The sequence below is a fragment of the Pistacia vera genome, unplaced genomic scaffold (assembly GCF_008641045.1).
Source record: "Pistacia vera cultivar Batoury unplaced genomic scaffold, PisVer_v2 Contig154, whole genome shotgun sequence".
NCBI classification, from domain to species: Eukaryota; Viridiplantae; Streptophyta; class Magnoliopsida; order Sapindales; family Anacardiaceae; genus Pistacia; species Pistacia vera.
Window position 1 is genome coordinate 296,334 of NW_022195619.1, and position 20,719 is coordinate 317,052.

The 20,719-nt window shown below is 38.0% G+C and overlaps 1 protein-coding gene across 1 annotated transcript; it reads left to right on the plus strand.

Annotated features, from left to right (window-relative positions):
- Positions 1-19,072: 19,072 nt before the first annotated feature.
- On the plus strand, positions 19,073-20,301 carry LOC116124654 (probable F-box protein At2g36090). The gene has a single exon (XM_031410375.1). It carries the CDS (start codon positions 19,191-19,193, stop codon positions 20,214-20,216), a length of 1,026 nt encoding a protein of 341 aa, XP_031266235.1. The 5' UTR covers positions 19,073-19,190; the 3' UTR covers positions 20,217-20,301.
- The last annotated feature ends 418 nt before the right edge of the window (positions 20,302-20,719 follow it).

Sequence of the window (20,719 nt, forward strand, 5' to 3'; positions counted from 1 at the left end):
ACATGATGGTTGATGCGATCGCAGGCCACGAGCTCCTTAGTTTCATGGACGCTTTCTCAGGTTGCAACCAAATCTTGATGCACTTGGACTACCAAGAGAAGACAGCCTTCATCACAGAAAGGAGAACCTACTGCTAGAAGGTGACGCCATTCAATCTGAAGAATGTCGGGGCTACCTATCAACAACTAGTCAACAGGATGTTTGTCAAACACCTCGGGGACACAATGGAGGTTTACATCGACGACATGCTCATCAAGTCCCTGATAGTCGAACAGCACCTTGACCACCTCAGCCAGGCGTTTGCCATCCTAAGGAAGTATAACATGAAGTTGAATCCGACCAAATGCTCATTCGGTGTCTCGTCAGGGCTATATGGTAACTCAGCGAGGGATAGAAGCCAACCTTGACCAGATCAGAGCGATCCTCAATATACCATCCCCAACTTGCATAAAAGACGTCCAGCGCCTTGCAGGACGAGTAGTCGCCTTAAGCCATTTCATCTCCAGATCCGTCGACAAGTGCCACCTTTTCTTCCATGCACTCAAGAAGTCCAACAAGTTCGAGTAGACCCCCTCTTGCGAGGAAGCTTTGCAATTGTTGAAAAGGTACCTGACCTCCCCTCTGCTCTTTTCCAAGCCTGTGGACGGGGAGAAGTTTTACACCTATCTGGTTGTCTCAGAGACAGCAATCTCAGCAATGTTAGTTCGGGAAGAGGATGCGAAGCAGTTACCAGTCTACTATGTAAGCAAGTCACTCCTCGACGCAGAAACACGGTACAGTCAGCTGGAGAAACTAGCCCTTGCACTCATCCATGCATCCGAGAAGCTCAGATCGTACTTTCATTGCCACTCCATAATCGTGCTCACCTCCTTCCCACTCAAGAAGATACTGCACAAACCAAAGCTATCAGGCCTACTCACGCAATGGACAATAGAGCTTAGTGAGTTCGACATATCATACCAGCCTTGTACTGCCGTCAAGTCCTAAGCATTGGCAGACTTCATCGTGGATTTCACACTGTGCACCACTGTCCAAGCAGAAAGAGAGTTATTATGTATGAATAGTGGGTCACCTTCCAAGTAGACTCTCTTAGTGGATGACTCAAGCAATGTGAATGGGAGCAGGCTCGGGCTCGGGCTCAGGCTCGTACTGACTACACTAGAGGGAGAAGTCATCCAGCAGGCAATACAATTTGGGTTCAAGTGCACGAAAAACGAAGTCAAATATGAGGCTCTCATCGCTGGACTCTCCCTGGCCAAAGAAATCGGAGCAAGGAGACTGGAGGTGAAGTCCGACTCCCAGCTTGTGGTCAACCAGCTGCAAGGCACTTACAACACGCGACTCGAAGATGACAGCCTACTTGAACCTAGTCAAAGAACTACAAGCCCAATTCGAAGAATTCTCCATCGCCCAAGTCCAAGAACGGAGAACTCTCACGCTGAGGCCCTTGCTAACCTCGGCTCAGTGCTTCAATGTTCTTCCCAGTCGTCCATCCCTCTATTATTCCTACAATGGCCAGCCTACTGGAAGGAACAATCAGCAAACAAGTCGCCCAAGAAAGCAATGGACATTGAGCTAGCTGACTGCTGGATGACCTCAATAGTGAAGTATTTGGAACACAACAAGCTCCCAGCTGACAAAAATAAAGCACGCTGCCTGAGAGCAAAAGCTGTCAGGTTCACCATATATAAAGGTCAACTCCTTAAGAAATCATTCTCTAGTCCCTACCTAAAGTGCACAGACCTTGAAGAGGCCAAACGTGTTCTCACCGAACTCCATGAAGGCGAATGTGGAAACCATGCAGGGGGGACGCAGCCTGGCTCACCGGGTGATCACCGCTGGGTACTACTGGCCAACCATACGTACTAATTTGGCTGCTTATGTTAAGAAGTGTGACAGTTGTCAAAGGTTCGCTCATGTCTCACACCTCCCACCCGAGCGACTCCACTCCATCCTCACATCTTGACCCTTCATGAAGTGGGGAATGGATATAGTGGAAAAGCTACCAACTGCACCCGGGCAACGAGTTTTCCTATTGGTTGTGACAGATTACTTCACTAAGTGGATTGAAGTCGAAGCCTTCGCACAAGTCAGAGATCGAGAGGTAAAAGCTTTTATCTGAAAACATGTTATTTGCACGTTCGGGATACCGAAGGAAATTGTCATCGACAATGGATCCCAATTTATCAGTTCAGGCTTCAGGGATTTCTACGACATGTGGGGGATCAAGTTTAGCTTCTCCACCCCCCGCAACCCCCAGTCCAACGGCCAAGCCGAGTCATCAAATAAAACCATCATATAGACCTTAAAAAAGCGATTGCAGAAAGCAAAGGGTGCATGGGCAGATGAGCTACCTGGAGTCCTTTGGTCTTACCGAACTACAGCTCGCTCGTCAACAGGTGAGACCCCCTTTTCCGTCACATACGGTTCTGAAGCGGTCATCCCGGCCGAAGTATCAGTTCCGTCCACCAGGCTCCAATGGGCGGACGAGAAAACCAACAGCCAAAACCTTTGTCAGAACTTGGACATCATCGATGAGCTACGCGAGCATCCGCAACGCTGTCTACCAGCAGCAGGTCATCCGGCACTACAACCGCAACATGAGGATCCGAACTTTCAAAATAGGCGACTGTGTCCTCTGGAAGGTCTTCCAAAACACCAAGGAGATCAACTCTGGCAAGCTCGGCCCCACCTGAGAAGGTCCTTACAAGATCACCAAAGAAGCGATGAAGGGTGCTTACCGACTCTTGACCCTCGAAGGTAAAGGCATCAACAACATCTGGAATGCTGTCCACCTCAAACGCTACTATTTTTAGGTGAAATTGTTCTATTTGTTTGTTTTTCTTTTATTTTTATTTAAAAGGGATGAGTGGTCTATCCACCTCCTCATAGACAGTCGGCCTCATGACCCAAAGTTAATGAAGTATTATTCAAAAAATTTACACCTTTGGATCGACCCTGCTCGATCCACAGAATTAGACCTTTGGATCGACCCTGCTTGATCCACGGAATTACACCTTCGGATCGACCCTGCTCAATCTGCGGATCTACACCTTCGGATCGACTCTGCCCAATCCACGAATCTATGCCTTCGGATAGACCCTGCCCGATCCATAGATTTACACCTTCGGATTAACCCTGCTTAATCCGCGGATCTACACCTTCAGATCGGCCCTGCCCGATCCATGGATTTACACCTTCGGATCGACCCTGCTCGATCCATGGATTTACACCTTCGGATTAACCCTGCTTAATCCACGGATTTACACCTTCGGATCAGCCTTGCCCGATCCACAAATTTACACATTTGGATCGACCTTGCTCGATCTACGGATTTACACCTTCGGATTGACCCTGCTCAATCCATGGATCTACACCTTTAGATCGGCCCTGTCCGATCCACGGATTTATACCTTTGGATTGACCCTGCTCAATCCATAGATCTACACCTTCGGATCAGCCTTACCCGATCCATGGATTTACACCTTCGGATTGACCTTGCTCGATCTACGGATTTACACCTTCGGATTGACCCTGCTCAATCCATGGATCTACACCTTTAGATCGGCCCTGTCCGATCCACGGATTTATACCTTTGGATTGACCCTGCTCAATCCATGGATCTACATCTCTGGATCGGCCTTGCCGATCCACGGATTTACACCATCGGATCGGCCTTCAAATCGACCCTGGTCGATCTATGGATTTACACCTTTGATCGACCCTGCCCGGTTCATGAAGCTACATACTCAGTCGGCTAGACCGAGTGAAGGGTTCTTACACCTCAAAATCGACAAGTCATCGACCCAGCCTAGCAGAGAGTCTTCATGACTTAGCCACTAGGCCGTACCAAAATCACAACACAGCATAAAAGTTCAACCCCTAATGCATATACGAACAAATAAGCAATTAACAACTCATTCACCCATCAGGAAAGCATCAAAAACAGAACAAAATTTATTAACATATAAACAGCCTTAAGCGGCTTAGTTCAGAACTACAATAAAGGGCACACGCCAAGAAAGGGCATCGCAGGCTCCAAAATACATGAGCAAAGCAGAAATAAAGCTAAGTGTCATCGATGCGAGTTGTCTTTCCCATCTCCGACTTGGTCACCCCATCTCCAACACTAGTACCCTTCCCTGCAGCCTAGTCGTTCACATCCCCAGTAACCGATGGTCCCGACCGGCTAGCAAAATTGAGCACCAACTCATCAATCTGCTCCTCCGTATGCTCAGCCCCCTTCTCCAACATCTCTTGCATGAGTTGGATGTCCTCATTCGGATTCCAGTGGAAAGTGTTCTCGACCTTATACTTGAGCATGAGCTCCCCTCGGGCCCTAATAATGGCATCTTCAACAATGGTGAGGCACTACTCCTTGAGAGACTTAACCTTTACAGTCTTCTCGGCTAACTCTCTCCTCAGCCTCTCCAACTCACCCTCGGTCGCCTTCAGACGCTGTTGGCTTTCCTGCTCGGCCTTCTGGGCTGCCGCCTCCCTCTGGCGCAAACTGGTGTTCGCCTTGGACACATCCTGTATCCTCTTCTCTTGCGTCACTACAGACTTCCTCAGATGCAGACTACCCGTGAATGCCTGCACAACAAAACATTGTCATCAGTACAAACTGTGATGAACAAAATTAAATAAAACTCCTACCCTACCTGAAAAACACAGGATACCCCCTAGTCAGCGGCCGCGACTGCCCCCATCTGGTTCAAACGGGTCTCGTCTGCCGGGAACAGGAAGGAGTCAGCCAATTTGCTCATAGAAGCTGCGTCAGAGTAGGTCGACACGGAAGCCAGAATATGGAAGGTGAACATCTCAGTCTCTTCATCCAAGATCGCTATCTTGGACGACCTGGCTCTGGTGGCAGGCTGACGGCTCGGCGGTGTCGCCACCACATCCTCCACTCTTTTGTCCTCTCTAGTCGAGGATTCCCTCTTCCTCTTTTCCCAACACCGGGTGATGGACTGGCTCACACTGGGGACTATCAACTTCTTCATCAATCTCTCTGCAAGTGCAAACTCTCCAGCGGTTAATGGGTTCACCGTGGACTCACCATCAGTGGTATGATTGCAGTATCGAGTTAGAAGCACATCTCAAGTCTACTTTAACAAAAGGAAGGGAATACCTCACTGAATTGCCTCTACTCTGGCCCAGAAATGGCTGGTCCTGAGGTTGGCCTCCGCCAATATGACTCGCCAATCCCTCTGCACCTTCGTAATGGCTAGCACCTTCTGGGTCTGTACATCCAAGCCGTCTCCGCGCTGCCTGGCCCGATTGTACTCAAGCTCTATAAAGAAGAAACACAATAAGATTTAGTAATCAAAGTACAAAAAAGGACAAGGTTCTCACCAATGGCTCGCCAACTACTCGAAATATTGCCCTGACCTCTCTCCCCAAAGACAGTCTGGCCCCTCACAAAGAAGTACTGATCCTTCCAGTTCTAGTCACTGGACCGGAGGCTGGTCACCAGATGAGATCGATTATGCCTGAGGTTGATCAGATATCGACCCTTCTCTTTGTCGTTTTCCTTTAAAAAATACGAGTACAGCAGCTCGTGCAGCCCAAACGTCACCTGGTTCTGCACACAGAGATCCTCCAGAGCCATAAGCAACCTCCAACCGTTCGGCATAATCTGTGATGGGGCAATCATGAAGTGGTTCAGCACCTCCCAAACGAGGCGAGGAATAGGCAACCTTAGCCCGTCGTGAAACCACTTCTCATAAACACTCATCCAGCCTTTTGCCTCTCAATCAACCCGCTCATACGACCATGGTGCTCGAATCTCAACAAACCCGGAATGTGATACATAGTCCAGATCCGCCATACGTCGCTATCCTTAAGCATGGGCGGATAATCCCTACTCAAAATCCCACTGCCCAGTTGACTCGGCTCGTCCTTAGAGCTACTACTGGACGAAGATGAACTACCAGCTCCTTTGGAGTCTTCCCCACTTCCCTTATGCCCGATCGAACCACTCAGACCAGCAGTACTTGTCCTTGGGGCAGCTACACTAACACCGATCGGTACACCAATTGAAACGCCCCCCTCGGGCATCATCACTGTGGTAGGGGCACGTTCTTACTCATTCCCAACATCTGCCCTAGTCCCACTCGAGCTACCCGACTCTGAATCTGACATGTCAACCTATTCGCCCTACTCGACCAACCGATTCGATCCTACAAACCAAAATCCAAAATCCTAAGTGTCACACCACCACTCACCCTGCACCATCGACCGAGCAACACCGTAAGAGCCCCTTTTAACATACCACACGTCCTTCGGCACTGATCAGCCTATCCCCGTAAACGTACCTCGTCTTAACTTTCACAACCTAAGTTAGAATCCTATTCGATCCTCGCAACCGACCGACCAACCTGGTCCCAGATTCAGCTCTAACTAGCACACGCTTGCCCCAACCAACTGACTCCAATTCAGAGCCTCACTTTTTCCATAGTTTCACTCGCCCTAAACTACTAGCTACTCCAGGAAAATATGACAGTCGTGTATCCACTCGCTCGTCCTAAACGACCAAGCATCTAATGAGCCTTGCTCTCCCTATAATTGCCCAACCACTAGGTCGGTACAACTGAGCGACCTGCCTCTCCTAATTTTTAACTATTGTAAACTAAACCTTACCTACTTGACTCAGTCGGGCAAACCGAGACGAGACGAGCCAAGCCTAGACCCCCCAAAACTCGTTTTCGTCTTCCTTCGTTTTCCAAAACCCCAAAGAAAACTCCAAAGCTCCAAAATCCAGCCACCTTTGCTCAAATCACTCCCAATGTTCCAGAAAAACCAAATTAAGCCACAAAATAGCCCCATCGAAAACTCAAATCGCCCTAAATCTGACCAAAGCCTAGTAGGTCTACACCAAAGCGAAAGAAAAAACCTTCCTGTTTGCCTCTTAAATCAGCATCAAACTACCCTAAAAACAAGCCCAAATCTTCCCAAAACACCACTCAACCTCCCCAAAAAACAGCGCACAAACACGAAGAAAACAGAAAAAGCAAAGGAGGAGGAATTTTTACCGTGAAAATGGCCCAATCTTGAAATATCCTTCGAAGCAGGGACGAAAACCTAAGTTCCAAAGAAAAAGGAAAACGCGAAGAGGAGAGAAAAATGGCCGATGAAACGAACAGTCGCGAACCCAGACATTTTATTAGTAAAAGCTGTCAGGTGACATGTGTCACCACACGAATGGACATCGAAAGTCGAGAGTTTTTAATTTTCCCGCCCAAGTTTAGGTATCCCAATCGTACACGTGTCAAAAGATGTTCAGGCCAGTCGCACTCGATCCCCGGGGTGCAACCATTTGTTCGGGTTGCCCTACCGAGTGGGATTGACATCACCGTAGCTAGCCACCCCGCCTTAGATACCCAGGAGCACACCAAAACACCTCAGTTAAGTGTAAGCTTCACCACTCGGTCACCCCAACCGAACGAACAACTACACTAAACGGCTGGCTCGGACTCGACCAATCCCAAAAGCGTCGTAACCAAGTAGGGACTAATGTAACCCACTCGGCTGTCAACACCGGCTGAGCACAGCTCTAGACTCATTCAATCACCCATTCGGCCATGCGAACCGAGCGAATTGACTTTCAGTAGACCTTCATTCTATACCCGATCGGACACCCCGAGCCAGTACATGTGTGTTGGATTGTTAGTCTGTTCGGCCCCAAACACCGATAACGGAATCCCATTGGATTGATCAAACGCCCCGACTCGGATAAGGGCACCGAGCACGAGCACGACCACGAGTCGCCCCCCATCCGACCAAACAATCATACCAAAAAACTGACCCAATTGCGGGCACGACCACGTGGCTAATCTATCGACCACAAAGGCCGACCGAACATGCCTCAGGTGACGCCTGCTCGCTAAGTTAAGCACTCTTTAACTCAGAGAGTGTGAGGCAAACTGTCAGGGCCAAAAATTATCCTCGGCCCAAATATGATAACACTTCTGACAAATAGGAAAACCTAGGCCCAGTCCTGACGTGGCCCAAGCCAGAATTCCCCAGATAAGGCCCATGCGATATGAAGTACAGTCGGCCCAAACTATCTGGATCCAGGCCTCCCAATCCCAGTACATTTCTCAGGTTCACGGTCAAGTTCAAAGCCCACGGTCAAGTTCAGAGCCCATGGTTGCCTACGGATCATACTCCTACTCAAACACTGACAAAGCAGTCCACTACAATCCCAACTCCTCCAAGGTCTGCGTCAGAGTCATACTTGGACTCCCTTTCGTGCCAGGATAATAGGGGCAAAGGATATATCCATGGAGGAAGTGAATTACTACAGAACTCCCAATCCCACCAGGATTGGGAGACTAGACAGTCACTATTTAAACAGAGGTCAGCCCTCTCATAAGGGGATTACACTACACCTTCAAACCCCGGAGTTCCTGCTTGAGAACTTTAGATCATAGCCGTAGTCACAGTCCCCGACTAGACTTCTGGTAACCTCCCTACTCTCTAGTCCTCACTAAATTAGCCTTTTTCAGCCTTGCTGACTTGAGCATCGGGGTGCCTACGGCAAACACCACCCCGGTGTTTTCCATCGTTTCACGTTTGTTTCTTTACATGTGCAGGTGCAGCAGATCGCTAGTGGCCTCAACCTCACGGGATCAAACCCTCCTTCTGTACAGGTAGATCACAAATTCATAGCCAGAAAACTGCCATTTCATGGCCAAAGATGTGGCCATGAAACACGGCCAAAGATGTGGTCGTTTCACGGCCAAATCTAATATCGTTTCACAACCACATCTTTAGTCGTGAAATGGCCATAGATTTGGTTGTTTTTTGCTATGGATTTGTGATCCATGGCCATTTTTGGCTTTACCGACACACGATTGGCCATATATGGCCAGTCGTGCACCATTCCGTCGACTGTCAGCAGTAGCCAGCGGTGGTGGCTAGCTACCGGCAATGGCTTGGGGTGGGTGGGGGTGATTTTGCTACAAATTCAAGTTTTATATGACTGGGGTGTTTTAGCAAAATTTCAAATGTAGGAGGTTAAAAGAAGTGATTTAAAAAATAATAATAAAAAATACTATTAAATTAATATTTAAAAATGAGGGCAATTTAGTAATCTATATAACATATTCACCCATTTATCCTCCTAAACAAACACATTTTCTAAACATTCCCAGAAATCTTCAAAGTAATCTTTCTTTCTGTTAATATAATATACCCATATAATAAAACATTATATAATCCAAACGCCCCCTTCAGGTAGTCTATTGTTATCTCTACTTTAATATAAAAAACATTTCAAATGGTTATAAACATTTTATATTTATTTAATAGATTTAAATTTTATAACTTAATCAAATGGAGCATAAACTGTTAACCCTTAGGATGTTTTTGATTCAAGAAATGTTGTTATTATTATTATTTGAACTATTTTTTAACCCCCTATATTTGAAATTTTGCTAAAACACCCCAGCCACAATAAAAGTTTAAATTTTAACAAAATCACCCTCACCCACCTAAGCCATTGTCGGCCGCTGGCCACCATTGTCAGCAATGGCCTAAACGACGCATGATCGACCAGTCGTGCGCTATTCCGACCGTGGTTGTCAACGTTCAGCAATGGTGGCCAAATATGGTCATCTGTCATGGGTAATTCGGTGGAAGTGCAAGGATAATAATGTCCTAAAAATTTTGTGTATAAGGATAAAACAATCCATGAATATTCTTATAAAATTGTTTTCGGAACAAGGGCATTACTGTACAAAATTTTTATTAATTAGGAGTAAAATTGTAATAAAATTAAGATTACCAAGTAATTTTATAATACCTAAGAAAGGGGTAATATTTAGATTACCACCTATATAATCTACCGTGATCATGGCATACCTATGATTTTTGCCCAAGGGGGGCTTCCTCGGCTCCGCCATTATATGCCAAACAATTAGTGAAAACTTTAAAAAATCATCAAATCTTAAGCAAAGAAAATAATATAATGTCAAGAACCTGAAAGAAAAGAATGCAATAACATAATGCTTTCTTACTTGAATAAATCTATAAGAAGCAAATTTTTGAGTAAATGTGTTTAGTAAACCTTGAGCGAAACCTTCTTTTACTTATTTATTATTATTATTTTTTTGGGCCCCGGGGGGGGGGGGGGGGGGGGGGGGGTTTTCCAAAGATTATAATATAAATTTTCATGACTTTCATCAGACATAGCCTAAGCTAAAGTCAACCAAAACTTAAATCAAGTTAACGTTACGTTAACTTTTAATACAAATTAATAAAAAATAAATAAATAAATAAAAGGGAACTTTCTTGGTATTAGCATAGATAGTAACTCATTTTTCTTTAATAATTTTGAGCAACTTAACGGTGACGTTTAAAATGTAGAAAAGTGATGGGTGAAGGGTGAAGAATAACGTCCTTTAAAATAGTTAAGGTTTTAATTTGGGAAAACAGAAAGATTCTTAGACACAAAACACAAAATAAACTCACAAGATCCATGTATGTTTCCCTCAAATTAGAATAAAAAACAAGCATAATTCAACCCTAAAGTAAACTAAATTGAAATAAACAATACACATATCTAAATTTGATAAAACAGAAAACGAAGCTAATTATAGCACCTTGAATATGAAAGCTTCAATAATTTTAGTCTTCAAAAGTTTTAAGAGCGAATAACATGAGAAAGAGAAAGAGAGGATGAAAGAGCAAAAAATTCTAGGGATAAAATCATAGAAAACAGGTGGAGTCGTGGAGAAGAAGAGTGGAGAGAGTTTTAAACTTTTAATATGATGTAAACTTGGAATATGTATAATAATAGTAAGTTTTTTGTGGGTCTGGAAATCTCAGAGTAGACTTGGATATATATATTAATAACAATTTTCTATGGGAGCCTAATATACGTAGTAATATATATATATATTATATATATATATAATATATATATATATATATATATATATATATATATATATAAGGGTAGGTCAAAGAGGATGGATATGCCCTGTCATGATTACTATTAATATTGGAAATTACCAAAATCTTTTATTATTGAACAACAAAAATAGGGCTTCGTTTGGTGGTTTTTGGGAATACTACTTTATATTCCCAAAAAGTTAAACAGTAAAATACCCAAAAACTCACAATATTATTCAACTTTTTTTAAACCCCTCAAATTTATTAATTTAATTAAATATTTTTAAAAAATTACAAAAATACCCCAACAACCACATTACCAGATTCGGCTACCACTACCGGAAAATGGCCGGAATCTGGTAGGATGGCACACTACCGACTGAATTGGCTGGTAGTGCGACGATCTAGCCTTTTTCGGCCAGATCTAAGGCCAAAGATATGGTCGTTAACGACCAGATCTTTGGCTGTAACCAGTCGATAACGACGGCCAACAAACGGTCGTCGTTGACCATCAACGACGACCGTTTGTTTGCCATCATTGACGAGCAAATACGGCCAGATACAAGCAAATCCAGCCGGTCATGCGTCGATACGGCGATTCCAGCCACCCTCCGGCGGTGGTGGCAGGCTGTCCGTATTTGAGGATGGGTTGGGGGTGTTTTTGTTAACTTTTAATGTTTTATTATAGGGGGTGTTTTGTAAAAAAATAAATATAGAGGGGTATTTTGTTAATTTATAAATCCTACGCCATAATACCCACCTAATTCAATTTTTTTTTTTTTAACTTTTTTCAAAAAACTTTTTCCAAAAACACAAAATTGTGAACCAAACGGAACCATGGTAATGTCAATAATATAAGATGACATTATTAGTGTAACGAGGATAACCTCCCACCAACAGCACCCTTAATCTATTTTCTTTAAATCCAATAAATAAAGATTGAAGTCAAAAGTTAACATTAAATATCAGCATTAAACTATTGAATTAAAGATAAATAAGTTGTAGAAACTTTAATCTTATTTCAAAGCACGAGAACTTGACTCATATCATGAATAATATTTAATTAAAAAAATAAAACTTTTAAGATAAAAAAGGTATTCAGTGTGCTTTTTATTTAAAAAATACCATTTAGGCTTTGCTTAAAAATCACATTCTTAATTTTATTTATGAATATATATTTAAGTGAAAGTGCTGTTTAAAAAACACTGACAAACCTAATAGTCAAAGAATGATAAAGAATAGTCTACAATAATATTTTTTTAACCCTATTATTTCTAATATGCGCCGCCCTTTTCAGCCCATGTCACAATATAGCCTGCTAGAACCACTATTTGCTCTCACTGAAAGTAAAGTCAGTAAGTAGAAGCAAATTTATATTGACAAAAAGCAAAACATCAAAAATATTAGGTGCAGCACAATTGACCTTTTATTGTCCAAAAGAAACAAGAGGGCAGGTTAGGAAAAAAATCAAACGAACATAAAAATAAATGTAAAATCCAGAAGGCTTAAGTTAAATAACTACAAAATAAATAAATAATGAGTAATGGTAAAATATTAAATATGGGTTTGGATCGGGAGCCCTTCTTTCTTTTAAATAAGTTTTGACACAATTTTTTAGCTATTAGACTAAAGTATTTAAATATTTGAGATTACATCTTAATTATGGTATTTCCAATGTGTACTAATTATACAAGTTTTATTGAATCTCAAGTTCTCAACCACCCAAAGTTCTTAATTTAATCGCTAAAAAATTATGTTATATTTTGTATCAAAAAGGTGGTATTACCGAACCTTCTTTTATATATCCCAATCATACATGTAAATCCTTTTAATTATGAGAGAACACTAAATTATTATATATAGAATTTCGATAACATTACTAAAATAAAATCTTAGTTTGTACTAGCATGTTTCATATTTTTATAATATTTCGTATAATAAGTGTTATAATTATATGTCATGAAAAAAAAAGGAAAAAAAAAAAACATTATTGTATATTATTGTGATTATCATATTTTTTTGGAATTAGGTTTTTTACTCCACAAAATTGTATTAAAAGGCTTTTGTTATTTTTTCACAATAATCAATACACAGCCAGTAGCCAACAGAGATATAAAGTTGTCTTAGGTTAAATTATAGAAAAAAAAAATGTGAATTAAATAATACCAGCACACTTTATGTTGTGTCAAGAACTTTCAATTTAAAATTTTTGAATAATGTTATATTTCTCAAGTTTATATTCTGAATTTTATGAAATTATTGAAACTCAAAAACATTATATATATATATATAGACTCACATAATGTATAATATAGTAACAAATATTTTTCCAGAGTTTCTAGAATAACAAAATTTTATTTGCTGTTAATAAACTGTTAGTATGTCGTTAACATTTACGCTGTTATGATTTAGTAAGTATTACCAAATTGTCTTCTTATTGTCTTTTTTTTTAATACTTAAAACTTAATGACTAAAGAATTTGTGTTATTTTGGAAATCTCGAAGAGATTTTTATTATTTTATCATACCTTATGGAGATTAATGTCATTAACTCTTTTTTTTTTTTTTTTTATTACAATATAGATAATAAAAGGCTAAAATTTCTTTTAAAATTTAAAAATCTGAATGCTTTATACAGTAAAACCTCTCTATAGTGATACTCTATATATGAATAAACTCTACATAGTCATAAAAAATTATATTCTCAATTTGGGATAGTTATAAATAAGAATAAATTCCACATTGTAATAAGTTATAATTTTTCTAATTTCCGTCTTAAAGAAAGTTGCCTCCACATAGTAATAATTATCTATATATTGCAACCTAAAAAAAAAAATATGGTATGTTACATTCAAGGTTTAAGATGAAATAAAATATTTATCTGAAGTTGTTTGGGATAATAATTTATGCTTTAGAGTTGTTACCATATCTTTTAACTTGCGGGTACATTACTCGCTAGCATGAACATTTTCTTGTTAAAGCCAAAACATTTCTAACTTCTCAAGCATGTTTAGAGCTTCTTGACATGAAACTTTTTGTATTTCCACACTATCATCCTCATAATTATTTCCTTTCTCTTCTAGTTTAATTGTAGAAATTATTTCTTCTTTTATTAAAGCATACATGACTTGTTACTCATTTGGATGATTAAGGAAGACATTAATATTCATTCGATTAGTGTAGTGAAGTTGTCGAATCTGATCACTCAATTCTATAATGACTCTTTGATTCTCCTCATTCACTTCATTTGTAACTTGTAATTCATCGACATCGAGGGTCTTAATTTTGTAATGCTTAAAACGATTGGCAATTGTCTATGGCTTTACAATTCCATGAAAAACAGTTATCTTTGTTGGTTTCAAAGCACAATCTTCTATCCGTTTCAAAAGTAGGCAATTGAAGCGTTGAATTGAAACCATAATATTATTAAAATATGAATTGAAATCCTAATATTGTACTACCAAAACATGAATTATGAAATAAGAAATTTTTTTAACTACACATCTATTAAATTATAACCTCCTTATAGTAATAAAATTAATTAGTCCCACCATCATGACTACTCTTGAAATTCATGAAAGGATTTGCATTTTGAAAGTTCCTCGTCTAAACAATGATTTTTTTTAGGGTTATTATTAATTGAAGGATATTTTTTTTTTTTTTTTGAAAATAAATAAAGAAAAAAACACAAGTTTCATTTGTATCAATAAAGGGATACATTTATCAATCAAAAGATAATAGTCTATCAAGGGTTTATTTCATGTACATGATTTTGAGATCTATTAGTATTAAACTCATCCGCTTCGATAATAAAATATTAAAAACATTATATCCTCATAATATCACCCCTAAATACATATATTAATACTTATTTGAAAAATACAATGAAAGTCATTTTTCAGAATTAATGAGAAAAATAATTTTAAAAAAAAAATATGTGTACTTTGATAAATAGATATTATCCTATTTTGTCTAAAGTTTTTCAAGTTATCATCATCGGTTTAATACAATTAATTAATATTCTGAATTATAACTCGGAGATAAATATATTAATTGAAAAACAAAATGAAAACCTTTTTTTATTTGTGTGTGTGTATTAATGGGAAAAAAAAAAAAATCATTGGCCTAGTGAGAGGAAGTTGATCTAGCCGTGGCAACCTCCTAGGTTCGAATCTTCCTTGTGACGGAGCTTTTAGGAGGCGGGATGTGGTTGGGATTCAGTTTCTTTGTAAACTGTAGTTGTCAAAAAAATTATTTAATTATATATATTAATTACATATGTAATGCTTTTTTTTTAAGGTAATCATAAATCAGTTTTATGAAATTATGATTAATTAATGAAAGAATTATAACTTGAAGAGGATGAATAATCTATATTGCTTGCATGTGTAAAACTTTAATTAAATGAGTAACTCAAAACACAATTAAAATCAAGAATTATAAATGCATCAATCACCAAAATTATTAAAATGTGAAAACTAAAGTTCATCGATTGTAGTTGACCTTTTACCTTCCTCTTAATTAGTATTTGAAACTAAATATTTTTGGTTATTTACAATAAAAACAATGTGCTTTTTCAAGTGTCTCATGAACAACAATTGAGACACTTGAAGATAAATTTTATAAATTAATTTTTTTTTTTTTGTCTGTCTATTTCTTGATTATATTGTTTTAGTAAATTTATCGAGCCAATACAAATTTTATAAAGTATTATAATTCTATATTATAAATTAATGCTGTATATTAAACTATAAATTGTTATAAGATTGAAAATAAATATTAAAAAAGAAGATTCTAAATCTAAATTAGGTAGAAAACTCCAAATCTCTAAACAAAAATTTAACTCTAGATTAGATTTTTTTAGTAACAAATAGATATATATTTTGTCAGACGATTCTAGCTGCCCCAAAGAAATATTTTAAATTATTTTGACACAATGCAAAACCAGTTGAGCTACAGCTATAATTGGTCAGTTACACTTAAAAAAATGCCTGGATTCAACAATGCAACTATTAATTAGGTGTAATTCTAATAAATGACAGCTTAATTACTCGTTTTAATTTGGTCAACTCACACATCCCAATTTATGTTAATCCATTAATTAAAGAGTAGACGACATTTTCCCACTAACGTTTGCCTTAATGGCACTTTTCCACCCAAAGTTAATATTCTATTACTATCCAAAGTTAGGCAAAATTTCTCTCAATCACCACCATTTGAATCTTTGATCTCCTCTCTATAAAACCCCCTCACTCTGACACATGATTTCTCGCCAATTGACGACCACCACAAAGGTAGGGTTTTTTTGTTTTTATCTGATTTCAGCGGCGAATATTCAATCGATTACCACTATTCTATCCACCAACTTCCACTTTACGAAACCCTTCTTTCTTTGGCTCTTGATAACTTGCTGAACGCTAACTGAGAAAGTATAGTGTATTTTGGGTATTAATAGAATATAAACTTTGAGAGGAAAAGTAGTATTTTGAAACTTTTTATGTGGGAAAGTGTCATAAGACAAACCTTGGGTGGGAAAAGTCGTTTACTCTTAATTTAATTCATTGCTTAAAATTCAATTCAATCCAATTCTATATTAAAATCAAATAAACCCATTTCAATCTATCTAATTTAATTTTAATCAAGTGTTTATGTGTGGGGTATTACTTAATCTAATTTGATTGAATATATTGGCGTGTTTAGATTTTAAACACCTTAATTATTTAGTATGGCAAATGATATAAAATGTGAAATTAATTTTAATTAATACTTTGGATTACATCATGGGAGATATGAACTTTGAAAAAGAATATTATTGTTAATATATTTTGGTAGTTGCTTCATTTAAACAAATATTTATGTTAACATCAAAGCCCTAATCCTTGAAATTGAAAATTAGCTAAACATCAATATCACTTACATCAAATGAAATTTTATTTTAATATTAACACGGACCACCAGTGAAATGTAGTCCATGCATATATGAAAAGTCATTTAAGCATCATTTTTAATGGTCTGATTAAGTATCTTAATTAGCTTAATTATGAATTAATATAATTGACTATTTCTGATACCCTTTTTGGATGCCCATGCATTTGAGTCATTTTCCACAAGTGACTCCTAATTACAATTAATTGTCCCAAAATTACAATTAATTATCTACTTACTTCAAAGCCGGCAACAGCAAGTGTTGTGATACATAATTTTGGATCAATTAGTCAATTTGTTATTTTATGTATAAATAACACATTCTTTGGGAATCTATAGCTGTCTGTATTATGCTAAAGCTTCTTCAAGTTATATTATACTAATTTATATTAGCATGATTATGATGGTTTAAATCTAATTTATTAACTTTCTTTTAAATATATCTAATTAATAATGAGAAAATTGTTGAATAAATACTAAATTTATATTGTTGAAAACTCATAAGTGCATAACTTGATGTCCTCCTAGTAAAAGATAAGAGTAAACGATTTTGCCCACCCAAGGTTTGCCTTAATGACATTTTTCAACCCAATTTTTTTTTTTTCAAAACACCACTTTCTCACCCAAAGTTTATATTTCGTTAATACTCAAAATACACTTCACTTTCTCAGCTGATGTTCGGTGAGTTTCTAGGAGTTAAGGTAAGAGAGGTTTTGTAGAATGGAGGCCGGTGGATTGAATGATGGTGACCGATGGAAATCTGCTGCAAACGGGAAAACCTAACTTTACGGTGGCCAGAATTCGACGAGAAATCAAGTATCGCAATGAGAGGGATTTTGTAGAGGGGATACCAAAGGTTCAAATGGTGGTGGCGGAGAGAATTTTCGTTGTCGGAATCAGTTTTTGGTAGTAACGGAATATACTTTGGGTGAAAAAGTGGTATTTTGAAATTTTTTGGGTGGAAAATGTGATTAAGGCAAACCTTGGGTGTGAAAAAGTCGTTTACTCAAAAGATAATTATTGCAAGACTTGATAGAATCTGATCGAACTCTCGTTAATAAATACTAATTTATTTTTTTGGACTTTACACAAAATTCTGTTAACTCATACAATGATTATCTTTTATTAATGAAGAGTTCAAGTTTTTATTTAGGAAAACTACAGAAACAACTTGTTTGTATAACATATGATTTTTTAAAATCTAGATTGATCTAAGAAACTAATACAAATAAATATGAATCTAGTTAATTAAAATTTATATAAAACCTCTAAAATTAAAGGGATTATATTTATATGATCTTGAACCGTGTTGAATACGTAATGGTTTAGTACATGCACGATCCACCAAGTTGAATATTAATTAATAATAAAGTTTCTACAGAAAATACTGCCAGAAAAAAATCCAATTTAGAAGCTTGACAATTTGTATCCACGGGCACTCAACTGCTAATTAGACAACTAATTCGCTTACTAAAAATAAAATTATAATATCCATCTAATTTGTGATACCAAATTTGAAATTATCCGTCCACTTTCAGCCAAGCATTGATATATTAATTTAACTCTAAGATATATTTAATATTGGAACAATGATGTAAACCCATCACCGGTTTATTTATTGTTTATATAGACAGAATGTAAATATATACTATTAAATCAATCATAATCCATGAATTATTTTTAAATAGCATTGCGATTAAAATATTTAGATGATGATAATTATTGTATTAAATTATTCAAACCACAAATATTTTAAATAAAAGCAAGCGCTACGTAGTTTCTACTTTGTCCCTTGGACTATATCAACGTTCAAAATTACCTAAATCCAACCTGGTTACTCTTATAATTACCAAAATGCCATGGATTATTAAATTTTTTTTTTTCATTAAGGCTAATGTAATGTTTGAAATTTACCAGAATGCCACAAGCTCCTTTTTTTGTGAATAAGCTACCACCTTTGGGCTTTGTTTCAACTTTCATGTTATAACAATCAACTCACCTTCTTCCTACCAACAAATTTAAATTATTCATATTATTATAAAATTTATATCATACTATTTGGATTCGATTTTAATAACAAAAACATATTTTAAATAGTTTTATACTGTTAAGCAAATTAATTATTTTTTATTTATTTATTATAGTATAAAAATAATAAATGTTAATTAATTGGTTCCTACCAAATTTACAAGAACAAAAGGGAATGACAGGATTGTAATTAACTTCAAACAAAAAGTCATTTACAAAACCGTCATTTCATATAAACTCTCTCCTCTTTCACTCCAACTCCTATATAAACTTCCGACTCCAAACCATTTTGAATCAAAGTCAAAACTCATCAAAAGGTTAAGACTCCGTCAGCCCAACATGGCTTCCTCCGTTGAAGCACCACCACCATCATCCTCCGTCGTCAATGGTTCACTCTCCGCCGTCCATTCAGACATCTTGGAAACTCATATCTTAACACGTTTAGACGGCCCTACTCTGGCCTCGGCCGCCTGCGTCTCCTCCCAACTCTCTTCCCTCACCTCTAAACAATCCCTCTGGACAAACATTTGCCATTCCACGTGGCCCTCCACCGACACGCCACGTATACAGCAACTCATCTCCACCTTCGCTCCTCACGGCCCCCGCTCCTTCTTCTCTAATTCCTTCACTAATCCCGACCCCGACATCACCACCACCACAAACCATGATCACTGCCGTTCATCAGAGTTAATCTCGGCCGTTGATATTTACCATCGCAACGAGTTCGTTTTCAGTAAAGTTGTGGAAACTGAGACGGAGAGCGGGTGGTTCATGTGCTCACCGTTTAGGGTTGACATACTTGACCCGAAAGATATGGTTCCGACCCGAATACCGTACCCAGATACTGATAACACGTGTCAAGAATTGGAAGAGGATTTTATGCTGAGCTGGGTCTTGATCGACCCGATTGGACTTCGGGCGATGAACTTATCGACTTACAAGGCGGTGAGCGTACAGCGTCACTGGCTAAGTGGAGAAATCCAAATCCGGTTTGGTTCAATTTTATCGGGCGGTCAAAAAGGGTCGGGTTGGGAGTTGTCGCATTGTGAGATTATGGTCACGTGCGGTGGGACCAAGGGAGGGGAGATGCACGTGAGCGAAGTGTGTTTACAGGTGGAGGATATGGATGGAATGCATTTGAATGGGAAGGATATTTTGGTAATTCTAGACAGGGGATTTGAGGGTAAAAGGGGAAATATAAGGGGGAGGGAAGTGAAAGGAAAGAAAAGGTATGAGGAGTATATGGAAAGGAGGAGAGAAAGGAAGGAGAAGAAATTGAAGAGAGAAGGAAGATTAGATATGTTATGTGTGGTTTGCGGAGTAATAATATTTAGCTGTCTTGGGTCTTTTATTTTTTGGAGATAAAAATAACTCTTCAATTTTATTTTTTAAAAACTTTTGAATTTTCCCTTTAACAGGGAATAAAGAAAGCGACAAAAAAAAAAAAAAAAAGAAAAAAAAAAAAAGAAGGAAATTTATAGTCAAACACTTTGTAAATTTCAAATTTGAAATGATGTAAGTGATTAAATTATTGAGATTATTGTGGAGACAATGATGTAAGGAAGACATTATTGAAGTTTATAATTTGATTTCTATATACATAAAAAATGACATATGCTTTCAAATAATCAAAAGCATTTTTTTTGGTTAAATAATATATTTATTGGATATGGTTTGATTAAATAGATCAAATGTCTTTTGGGGTATCAAGAAACTATATCTTAACCTACATATAAACTTAAAAGACAGTTTTGGTGACAATTTAATTCTGTCTTACCAAGAGAATGAAAATTAAAATCTTTGTGACCTATTGATCTACAATTCCAGTAACTCAAAAAATTACAGGTGTCCCCACCAATACAAGAAAT